This window comes from Crocuta crocuta, unplaced genomic scaffold (genome assembly GCF_008692635.1).
Source record: "Crocuta crocuta isolate KB4526 unplaced genomic scaffold, BGI_CrCroc_1.0 scaffold95, whole genome shotgun sequence".
Classification (NCBI taxonomy): Eukaryota; Metazoa; Chordata; class Mammalia; order Carnivora; family Hyaenidae; genus Crocuta; species Crocuta crocuta.
In genome coordinates, this window is record NW_027530971.1 from 768,262 (window position 1) to 780,674 (window position 12,413).

Sequence of the window (12,413 nt, forward strand, 5' to 3'; positions counted from 1 at the left end):
CCCATTATCCTGGTCTGACCTGTCCTACTGCTGAGTCACAGGAGTGAAAAATCTAAAGCCTCATTTCAATTTAAGGTTTGGGTCTTTGAGAATACCACAGATTCAGATCTTTCAGATTACTTTTGCATTCGATTCATTATGTGTTGTTGTTGTTTTTATTCCGTGGTTCAGCTATTCTGAAAACATCTTTCTCAAAGAATAATGCTGATACCAACATTGGCGGACACTAACCGGACATTCATTATTAGGTCGGGCACTGTACTGAGCACTTTGTATTTATTAATGCATTTAATTCTCACAACAGCTGTAAAAGAACATACCATGACTATCTTCATTTTGTACATGGGGAAGTATAGGCATGGAAATCAAATAGCTTGACCATAAATATATAGCTGATAAGAGTATAAAATCAAGATTTGAACCCAGGCTCTCGATGCCTTTCTTATTTGTTAATCTAAGTGTGTGTGTGTGTGTGTGTGTGTGTGTATTTAGCCTTCTTACATTTCACAGTATCTTCTCTACAGATGATCCCATACTCTTTCTTGTTATTGATTGATTCTCATTGTGTCGTGTTCCCCTAGGAGACAAGCATTCATTTTCTTGATGTGTTTATTTTTCAGCTGAAGCGAAGGTGACTGGTCCCATGAGCCCGGAAGAATGAACTCTGAAGAGGCTGTTTACACGAGAATCTCCCACTCACCAGCTGTTGCGAGTCTGTGGATGAAGAGCAGGATCTTATTACCTCAGTGGAAGAGTGCGACCATGTTCCCGAACCAGCAGCAAAGTGGATTTGGTACAGTGGGACTGCCTAATAAATGATTCAACAGAAGTACTTGATACAAATCTGTCTTGCAGCAGTGTCTTTAAATTTAGTGTTGCCCTCTTATCTGGCCTCATGTATGTTTGTGTGATCTCTGCTGCTTCTCTCTCCAGGGCCACCCCTGGCCTGAAGGCTGGATCCGCAATGGAATTCTCTTCATTCCGGCTATTTATAGAACCAGTGTGGGTTCCTAACTATTTATTGAGTGCCTGTTCCATGCCAATAATTATTAGGTCCTATAAGGTAGCACCTACTATCTCCATTTTGCCCATGAGGAAAAAGAGGCTCAGAGAGGTTGTGCACTATGTGTAAGATCACACAGTTGGCAGAGTCAGGGCACAAATTTAGATCTAGATGCAAAGGCTCTTCACTTTAACATGTTGCTTTGCCTATCACTACTTCAGGGATAATTAGACCATCATATCATCACTGGTATTCCTCTCATAAATAGAGGAGAGGGGGACGCCTGGGTAGCTCAGTTGCTTAAGTATCCATCTCTTGATTACAGCTCAGGTCATATCATAGTTTGTGACTTCGAGCTCTGCGCTGATAGCTCGGAGCCTGCTTGGGATTCTCTTTGCCCCTCTCTCTCTGCCTCTCTCTCTACCCCTATACCACTTGCTCACTTGCTCTCTCTCTTTCTCTCTCTCTCAAAATAAATAAACTTAAAAAAAATAGAGGCGAAGATGGTGGTGTATATGTATGGGAAGTGTCTGAGAGGGAGGGTCAGGGAGTAAAGGCACTGAAGAATCACAGAATTCTAAAAGACCATGGTGTTCTTTTAGATTAAAGATTGATAAACTATAGCCTGTGTGTCAGATCCAGCTCCCAACCTCTTTTTGTAAATAAAGTTTTATGGGAACACAGCCATCTCCAATCCTGTGTGTATTGTCTATGACTGCTCTCTCTACAATGGCACAATTGCAGAGTTCGTATGGCCTGAAATATAGATCCCTGTTTTAGGTGATTCAAGAAGAAAGCCAACAATTTTCATTAAGGCCAATTGGTAATTTTCCCATTGGACTGAAAAATTACTTAAAGGTTTGTAATGCTAAGATAATTGCTGTATTCTAATGGTGGTGGTGGTGGCAGAGTGGGGGATGGGAGCGGGGGTGGGGGTCGTGTTTGGGGGATTTAACCTGGGAAGATTAAGGGAGAGGCAGTAAAAGGCAGAGGTCTGGCCTGTGGGTCCCCAGTAAACTCCTCACCCCAGCCTCATCTCACTCATGTCCTTCCTATTCCTCCTGCCAAATCAAGTTTCCTAAAATAACCCTTTGCTCATAAACTTGTAAGTGGCTTCCCACTTACAACATGCTCAAATCCCAACACCCCAGCCTGGAATTTAGAGACCATAACAATCTGACCCCAACTAATCTCTCTTTCCACCCTCCTTTTTTTTTTAAATCATGAGGAAGTCATGCCAAATTTGAGTTTGTATTTCAAAGCCAATTTATTTGTCTTTGATTCACTTTTTTAGTTTTTTAATGTTAATTCCAGTATAATTAACGTACAGTGTTACATTAGTTTTAGGTGTACAATATAGTGATTCAACAATTCTATACATTAGTCAGTGCTCATCATGATAAGTGTAATCTTTAATACCTATCACCTATTTCACCCCTCCCCCACCCTTTACTTTACTTTTATGTACGCAGAAAAGTAAACATGTAAAAGTAGTTGATAACAGGAAACCAGGATGAGCTTTCCTGTAGGAAGCCACTGCACCTAAGCTAAAACTTATAAATGAAAGAAAAATCTATGAAGGTGTTATATACCTTTCTACAGTAGACATTAACCATTTATATCTTGAAAAAAAGTACTCCAGCTAAAACTTTTGGTTTAATGTTTTATTTATTTCTGAGAGACAGAGAGAGAGAGAGAGAGAGAGAGAGAGAGAGAGAGAATCTGAAGCAGGCTCCAGGCTCTGAGCTGTCAGCACAGAGCCCAATGGGGCTCAAACCCATGAACCATGAGATCATGACCTGAGCCGAAGTCAGACACTTAACCGACTGAGCCACCCAGGCGCCCCTGTTTTGTTTTTAACTTGTAATGTAAGCTTTTTCCCAGGAGTGCCTGGGTGGCTCAGTCAGTTGAGTATCCGACTCTTGATTTTGGCTCAGGTCATGATCTCACGGTTTGTGAGTTTGAGCCTGATGTCCTGCTCCATACTAACAGTGTGGGCCTGCCTGGGATCTTCTCTCTCTGCCCTTCCTCCCATCAAAAATAGATAAGCAAGCTTTAAAAATAAAAACCTTTCTCCCATATTGCTGTGTATTTTTCATAAAGATAATTTTTCATGTTGTAGAACATTCCATCTCTTTTTTTAAAATTTTTTTTTAATGTTTATTTTTGAGAGACAAAGAGAGACAGAGTGCGAGTTGGGGAGGGGGTAGAGAGAGGAGACACAGAATCTGAAGCAGGCTCCAGGCTCTGAGCTGTCGGCACAGAGACTGAGGTGGGGCTTAAACTCATGAACTGTGAGACCACGACCTGAGCTGAATTCGGATGCTTAACTGACTGAGCCACCCAAGTGCCCCAAGTAAAAATATTCCATCTCTTATATGCTCCAATGTCTTCTTAATACTTGGTCGGTATGAAGACATTGAGGGTTCCTATTTCCATTCATTTCATCTCCTGTCTCCTGGAGTTGTTCTCATCATTTCCCGCCTTTGCTCAGGCTGTTTCTTTGACTTGGAAAGGGTCCTATCTTCCTTTAATGTCTGCTTGCCTTAAGTTTCCCATTCCAGCTTCAGCTGTGTCACCTTCCTTCTTCAAACTCTGATTGCTGGGGAAAAGTTTCAATTGCCCTTCAGAATGAGAGATAGATTTCGAAAGACTTATTTCCCTAGAGAGTGCTGATGTAGTACCATCTGAACTGGTCAACAATAGCACTGCAGTATCAAAGGGTTCACAGACACCATTATTTCCTGGTGCTGTGCTCAGGAGAATGGCTTATTTTGGAAAATAATAAATTGATAGCTACCATATATCATGTACTTTCCAGTAATCAGGCATTATTCTAAGTAAGCACTTTATGTTGTCTTTTATCTTCATGACAACCCTTTCAAGTGGGTATTGTCGATACTCTCATTTTACAAATAAGAACATTGAGGTACAGAGAGGTTATCAAATCACCCAAGGCGACACAACTGGTAAATGGTAGACTTGGCCTTTGAATTCAGACAGTCTGGTATTAGTACCTGGATGGTTGGCCGATGAAATGAAGTGTGGTCAATTCACTGTGGCCCTTTATCTCCCTAGTCTCATTCACTCAGTCTCAAATTGGCCCACATCATTATCAGAGTACATGCAGAGAAAGAAGGGCTGCTGAGTAATGTTCTCGCTAGGAACAGGGAGCCTGTTACTCTGTGTTGGAGAGACCTGGGGGGTGGGGTGGGGCTGGACAGCATCCTTTTACAATGAAGAGATCAACAGACAGATAAATTTGCTTTGCCCTTGGTCATTCTCCGAACTAGATGAGTCCAGAAGCGTTTTGAGAGCCAAGGCAGGAGGCAATGAAAACACCCGTTTCTTCCAGTCCTCTCACTCATTTCAGTGTCTCCAGTGCCTCATCTAAAGCAAGTCGTCATGCATAGAGAAGGTATTGTGACATAGCAACATCATAATGGTTACAGTTTAGTTAACTGCTCCCCTGCATGCCCATCCCAGGAAGGAGAGAGGCCTCTTGCAATGGAGCATATGAGAGTGGGGGTGGGGAGAAGAGATTCAGAGCGCATTTCAGAGGTGAGTACAATTGCAAAGCTGAGTCAGGAAGGGAATGAATAGTGACTGGCCTCTAATTTGCAGAATGACAGAACCTCAGGGTTCAGAAAGATGTTAAAAGTTATCTCTGCCATCTACCCTTTCACTGCCTGATCCCCCTAGGCAAGCTCTGACAAGCAAATGCCTAGCTCCTGCTTGGATACCTCCACTGATGGGGGACCTCACCGCCAAAGTCCATTCCAGCTCTGTATGGCTGTTAGAAAGTTGGACTTTTTGTTGATTGGAAATCTATCTTCCTGTAGCTTACACTAATTGGGTCTAATTCTGTCTGTGGGATGCTAGAGAACAGGTCAGCCCCCTCATCCACACAACAGCCCTAGAGAGTTTTGAAGTAAATGATCATGTCCTCTCTGACATGAGAAATTTTCTTTTTCAGGCTAAATCCCCACAGGTGCTTTGATTGTGTCTCTCTCACGTAGTTTTCAGGCCCTTTCTCATGTTTGTGTACACTGATTGCTTCCCACTTTCCTTGAGCTCTCCAAATACGGAGCTAGACCACCCCATACAGCGCCAGCTCACCTCAGAATAGAATAATCCTTTCGTTCCTATGAGGATGTAAACGTCTATAGTGAGTTCTTAGGATCAGAAATTAGTACTCTGAGTTCAAGGGGGTCCAGGACTTTTGGTTGAGTTTGTTTTTAGTCAGAAGGAGGCAGGAGGGAGAAAGAATTCGGTTTCTCTCATTGGGAAGAGATAATAGCTAATATTTTTTTAATACTTACTATATGACAGATGCTGCTAAACATTGAACATGAATTATCTCATTTAATCAACTAAAAAACCCTTGTAGGTGGTCCTGTATGATGCCTCTTTCACAACTGAAGAAGCTGAGGCTTAGAGAAACTCAGGGTTTTCCTGGGTTTGGTGTTGTATGCTAAGATGCAGGCCAGATATGAACAGGGAGAGATGGTTAGAGATTTGAGGCTTCAACAAAGAGCCACATGTGGACTGTGATTATGCTTTAGAAAAGCTAGGATAGTGATGAAAATGGGAGTTAGGGGTGAAAATAGGGCTTCTAAGGCCCTAAAGATCGAGAGGGAAAAAGCCATCCAAGGGTGGCACAGAAGGATATGATGTACAGGGGAGTAATAATAGTAATAGCCATGCATTTGTTAAATGCATCCTAAACCCGGCACTTTGCATGTGTAATCTCCTTTGATCCCCACAACATCCATAACTGGGAATTACTACCCATGATCATTATGTTACAGATGAGGAAATTGAGGCTTATCTTGGTTAAAAGAGTCACCGAAGGCTACACAGCTGGTAGGTGGCAGTGTCAGGCTTTAAATTCAGACGTGCTGAGTCCAGCCCCCTGGCCTATACTGACTCCCAAAGGGGAACCCTGTTGGCACCACTTAAGGGAAGGAACTTTCTCTCCCAAGAGATGGGGGAATCCCAGAACTCAGGAGGGTACTCAGGCTGCAGGAGTAATGCCTGGCAAGAGAGGGTAGAGAACCTGTTCTGGAAGACAAATTTTGCCAGACACTTCACATCAGTAGTGCCAATCCTGAGGTTATTCTAATTTGATGTTTCCTCAGCTAGGTATTTCTGGAGGCCCAGGAACCTCAGTAAATACCCATGACTAGATATGCTATCTCAGAATTGACACCTAAGGGTTAAAACATCATTGGTTTTTATGCCTCTGTAGTCCCACCCCCCCTCCTTTTTTTTTTTTTTAACAATTTGCTTTTTCTTAGTTCAATGGTTCCACGACTTTAGTGTGCACCAATCACCTGGAGGACTTGTTAGAACACAGATTTCTGCACCCTCATGCCAGAGTTTCTGATTAAGTTAGTCTGGGGATGAAGGCTGAGAATTTGCCCTTCTGACAAGTTACCAGGTGGTGCTGATGCAGCTGGTCTGGGGATTACATTTGAGAACAGCAGCTTTACTTTATTAGTAAAGCTACTTTTGAAAATTTCCTCACTGACTTGGCTGTGAAAAGGTAAGCACAGAAAAGGCAGAGGACTTGCCCATAGGCCAGAAGCAGTGGGAGTGTGTTGAGGGTGCAGACTTAGTGCCCAGCCAGGTGAGTCCTGCTGCCAGAGAGCCTGTATAGGCTGGAGAAGATAGAAGTCACAGCCAGAAGGGACAGGAACAAGGGCAGGCAGAAGGCCTCGGTGAGCTGGCCAGGGAAGTCAGACTGCCTAAAGAAACAGTGATCTGGCAAGGGCAGAAGTCAAATGGGGCAGAACTCTTGTCAAAAGCTGCAGGCTCCTGGCTGGGCTGCAGGGAAAGAACTAGGGGAGGGAGGAGGCAAGGAGCCAGGAGCGAGCTCTTGGGATATGACCTGTGACAGAATTCTGGCGATCACATTTCAGCTGAGACTTGCTGTCTCCAAAGCCTCTTTCTGTCTCCTCCTGTGCTTATACCCATCAGTCATAAAGTGCCCAGGAGCTGCTCTCTGAAGTTAAGTCCTTGCAGCAGGAGAACTGGGGACAGAGCTGAATGCTGTTTTTTCCCCCCTTAGTGACCCCACCGTAGAAGGCAGGGTCACAGCTAGGGAGCTCACAGTTGGGCAGTTTGACCTCTAATGTCCTCGGATCCCTAGACTGCATTTTTCCCTCACAGGAAACTGACTCAGCTGCAGTGAGTCCTCAGTGCAGAGAAGAGAGGCTGCCCTCACTGCTCCTCATGGAATTGGGGTGGCTTGCAAAGGAGTCACCTTTCCCTTGATACCAAGAGAGGGAGCATCTCTCTGCAAGTTTGCACACCATTACTCCTTTCAGCTGCAGAAGCAAAATAGGCCCTCCCTGGACCCTGGCCTTCAGGAACTACCCACCTAGTTTGCGCCAAGTCCCTGTTTTCCCTTTTGTGCTCTTCATCCCATTTCTTGTACATGTCTGTCCAGTTAAAAAAAAAAAAAAAGAATTTATTGAGTGCAGACTAGAAGGCAGGACCCATGCTGGGGATACAGATACGAGTAAAAGAAATTTCGACCTTCATGGAAGTCATAGTACAGAGTATAATTGCATAGAGGTAATTATAGCCTTTTAGGATAAATGCTGTTTCTTAAATAGAGTTCATGCCCTCTCAGGGCCTTTGTATTTGCTGTTCCTTCTATCTAGAATGCTTTTCCCCAAATCTTTGTATGACTCATTCTCTCAATTCACACAGATCACTTCTGAGAGAGGCCTTCTCTGAACTTATAGAAAATGGAGCCCTCATAATTCTCTGAGTGCATTTACCCCATGTAATTTATATATATACACACACACGTGTATATTTATATGTGTATAAATTACATTTATATGTTAATAAACATATATTTATAGTGCTTCTATAGTGTGTGTATATATAAATATATATGTTTACATTTATTTACTATATGTATACATTTATTTTTTTTTTTGGTCTGCCTTCCATACTAGATTATAAGCTCTGCAAGTGAGAGCAGGGCCTTGTCACTGCTGAATTCTCAGTTCAGAGAAATGGTACCCAATAGATATTCAATATATATTTCCCTTCTGTTCCTTCATCATGAGCAATTGCCTAGTTGGAACTTTTCTGAGCCATTCCAGAGTCATCAAAATGGAAGATGAGGCCTTTCTGCAGGGAGAATATTTTCAAGCCTACTTCCCCAAGCTTTCTACAATCTGCACGGTCCTTTCAGACCAGACTGAGCGGGTTCTAGCCCTCCACCACAACTAAAATTTACTGGTCATTAACTATGTACTGGGCACTTCAAATACATTATTTAGTCCTCACAATGCTTTGCAAAGTCATCATTGTTAATCTTATTTTATGGAAGATGAAATAGGCTCAGGGACAGTGGCTTGCTCAAAAATCACAGCAAGATGCCCAGGTGGGCTTCCTGGCAAAGGTCTACCAGGCTCCGCCATGTTTCTGACACGTTCCTCCAGGCCTTTCCCATGTTTCCACACATCCCTCACCCCGGCCCTTTCCTTCTCACTGGACAGTGGGCTTGTTTAGCCTGGCTGCTCCTCAGCGGCGGCCAACATCAGGAGTGCTTTAGTTGCGTGCAGGATGGAGAGGGGGCTGATCTATCTCAAGGGCCAGAGCTTTCCTTCCCCAGCCCTTCCCACGGCCCTGCGGCTGGACTCCCAACGGCGCATTCCAAGGGCTGCAGCGATCGCGAGCCTTGAAGGGAAAAGGATGCGGTAAGGAAGGAAAGGCTTGGTCAATGGACCCGCAGGACCACCGGTTTCTGCCCCTCCCACCCAGCATCGGACACCTTCCACCCCATCCCGTCCCGCGGCAGCGCGCATGCGCGGGGCGCTCCGGCTCCCTCCCTCCTGCGAGCCGCCCTTTCACCCTGGCAACCGCGGCGCGACGACAGCGCGCGCGCGGGCTGGGCGCGGACCGGGCGGGGTCGGTGCTGGCTGAGGCTGAGGCGGCGGCGGAGGAGAGGGGCGGCCGCGGGCAGCAGCGTTAGCTNTGGCCATGGACTCCCAGAAAGTAAGTGGGAGAACGAGGGGCGCGGGGCGGCCGAGGTTGCGGAGAGGGTGGGCGGGGCGCCCGGGGCCGGTGGGCGGCGGGCGCGCTGGGCCAGGCTGGGCTTCGGCGGTGGAGGGCCAGGCTGCTGCCCTCCCTCGCTCTTTCCCTCGTTCCCCGGTGGGAGCAGGCTGCGGGGACCGCGCCCGGTGACCCCAGCTGGCCTTTGGCCCAGGGCCCTGGCTCCTGCGGAGAAGAAGGGAGCTGTCCCGATTCCTGCATCATTTTCTGCAGCGCTCCAGGCCCCGTTTGATTCTGGAGCCTCCCCGCGTGCAGGCGCGGGTTTATCCCTCCCTGAGCACCAGCCGAGGTGCACGGGTCTACCTGCTGACGCCGACTCGGCACGATGCACGCCGCTTTAGGTCAGGGACCGAGTCTGCTTAGCGCCGCGCCCTCCACTCCCACCTTCCTCGTGACCAGTTCGGCAGCAGGTCTTGGTGTTTGGTATTGGTTGAACTGGGGGAAGAGACAGTGGGCAGCGGTCCCACCCTTTTCGACCAGTTTGTTTCTGGTCACGGTTTTACCTTATGACTGTTGTGGCCTGTTGTATACTTTCCGAACAAGTTAAGGAGCTAGTAATTTCAATTAAGAAAAAAAAAAACGTTTTGAGAACATAGCCAGTGTTTTGAATACAATGAGAGTTATTAGTAGGCAGTCATAATCCCTGTATAGATTATTAACCACCCTGTTCTCTTTGTTAGATGATAGTAATTGAAGTATAGTACAGTAGAGGAGGGAACACAAGTGTTATTAATAATGTAGCAGGGAAAAACCAGGGCATATCCAAGAGGCCATTCTTTTCTATTATTAGATAGAAAGCACTGGAAAGACTTATTAGAACAATGTTTTCTCTCGTTTTGCCGGAATTCACCACCTCAAGGAGCAGTGGGGGCACGGGAGAATAGTATAGTGATGTGTTAAGCATGGACTGTTACTGTATTTTACAAAAGTGCACATCATTTGATTGCATGCATCTTGAAATTCAGTTGGGTAAACGTAATTTTTATTTCCGTACTGTAAGACATCCATAAAAAATTACATTTCGTGTGTTTTGAATATATGTGTGTAAAACATCCCTGCCTAAATTTGTAAAAACCTGTCTCGGCTTATTTAACTTTTTAGGTAAAAGTCACATGATAGCTGAATGGACGTTAGTTCAGGGCAAATGGAAGAGCAGAGAATCAGAGTTCTTGAGTTCCATGCTGCTGTTTACTAGGTCTGTGCTCCGGAGCAAATTACTTAACTGTGATTAATCTATTTCTTCATTTATGCAGTGGAAATAAGAATATTTTATAGAGCTACTGTAAAAATCAGTTAAAGTAATTCATTATGAAAAAAGTGTTAAGTGTTTTAATATTTACAAAGTACTAAAATACTCTGTTATAAAATAGAATTTTAAGGAGTATTTAATATGGATTAAGGACTCAAGACTTGGAAGTTGTGGCTTCTGCAAAGTCATACCACTATCCATGAAGTTAAGATTTGAACTTATTTGTCTCAATTCATATGGTGTTTTTAAGCACCTACAAGTACCATGTGCACTTTCCCCAGAGGTGGCAGAGAATTAGGTGTTCTTTGTGATAACTTTGAAAAGCAGTTTCTTAATGTTAAAAAATGTGTTGAATTTCATTTATTGGTATCAAATAATATTCTAGTAAAACTCTTTGTTTTACAGCTTATAACAAGTATCTGGTATTAATGTTTATAACCAATTTATTGCTATGAAGTTGAGCATTTTTCCCGTCTGAATTACTGCAGAATCACTTACATATGTCAACTAATAATGAACTAACTTGTGTATTTATTTATTTTTAAGTAAGTAGTATACCCCTGGCATGATTTTTCTAACGCATTATAAAATGTTACAACGAAAGTAGTAGCAAGGATGGTACTTTAGTTATTGCAAGGAAAATGGTGAGGATGGCTTGAATATGTATATACCTGTTAGTAAGGCATTGGGATTTGAGGTTCGAATTATTAGAGGATGGCTTTGGAGTCAGGTCTCCCATCCTCCTACTATCTCTGAGCTGGATGAGCTTGGGTAATTTGCTGTGTGTCTCCATTTTCTCATGTATAAAATAGAGATAACAATTGTACTTACCTCAAAGAGTTATTGTAAGGATCATGTTAATTTTTAAAAATCCTTGATGCCTAGCATATATAAGTACTGCTAGCTATTGTTAGGAAATTCATAATCCCACCTTCAAAATAACTTTCTTCTTTTGTTGATGATTTGTACAACTTTTTCTAATCCAGTCTACCATTTTTAACCTTTTTCAAAATATGTCCTTAAATTTTAAAATATGTTTTCTATTTTTCTGTCTGTAATAAGTGACTTCAAATGGTGGTGTCAAAGAAGAGTTGTTAAATCCTAATTGAAAGAGGATTTGGAATTCTGACTCACACAGCCTGACAATAGAGGTTAAGTTAACTGGACAGTCTTACAGAAGCTTGATGGTGGCTAGTCAGCAGATGGATTAGCTTGACCAGCTGCTTTTTTGTCTGTGAAAATAACTTGGACTTCAGTGTTGTGTTAGCAACAGATGCTCTGTTTGAGTAGAGGAAGAAAACATAATTGCCTTGTGTATGTAAGGCATACAGTTTACAGTTGAATACAGAAAACCACAGTATTATCTTCTGGAAATAAACAGAAGGATTTTGTTTATATCGAGTTTCTGGGACACTTTTGCGAACAGGATGTGTTATGGATAGGTGGCTTTGTTTGATACTCAAACCTTTTGATTATGCCCTTAAGTGGTTTTAAGATAAAATCCCAAAGGTTTCTGTACTTGATTAAATGTGTATGTTCAAAGAAACCATTGAAAGATCCTTTCTAGGATCTTGGTGCTTAGAATTTGATAGTTAAGTTTTTGCACAGGAGATCTGTTTATATTCATAAGGATTGCTATTTCTAAGAAAGGTACATACTGAAGGAATAATAAAGGGGAGGAAGGGGATCCCAGAGGAAAGATGTTGCCAAGAGTATACACTGTCAGTTGTTTATTTTTTCCTGTATATTCTTTACTCTCGACTTAGAAAGTGGCAGTGACAGGCAAGGGTTGAGTGTGCAAGATTGGACAAACCTAGATTGGAGAGATTGAATTGAGTAGAGGGAGGTGTTTTTTTTTTTTAATTTTAATTTTAATTTTTTACAAATAGTTTATTGTCAAATTGGTTTCCATATAACACCCAGTGCTCATCCCCACAAGTGCCCAAGTAGAGGGAGTTTTAAAGCATGACATTCGGTAGCAAGTAGTATGTCTATATGTGGCTTCCTTATCCCAGTTTCCTCCTCTACCCTGGTATTTGCTATTCTTTTCCTTCATATTGTACCTTAGCAATTCAGGGACCT

At 43.3% G+C, this 12,413-nt stretch overlaps 1 protein-coding gene across 3 annotated transcripts in view; it reads left to right on the top strand.

Moving 5' to 3' along the window:
* The first annotated feature begins 4,506 nt into the window (after positions 1 to 4,506).
* The window catches only part of FSD1L (fibronectin type III and SPRY domain containing 1 like), a 65,023-nt gene continuing 57,116 nt past the window's right edge, over positions 4,507 to 12,413 (top strand). For all 3 annotated transcript variants that reach the window (XR_013336448.1, XM_077769826.1, XM_077769827.1), the window contains exon 1: positions 4,507 to 4,564. Coding sequence is in view for 2 of the 3 variants with exons in the window: in XM_077769826.1 (XP_077625952.1) it covers positions 4,511 to 4,564 (54 nt within the window). In the remaining variant the exon portion in view is untranslated. The remainder of the gene's footprint in view (positions 4,565 to 12,413) is intronic.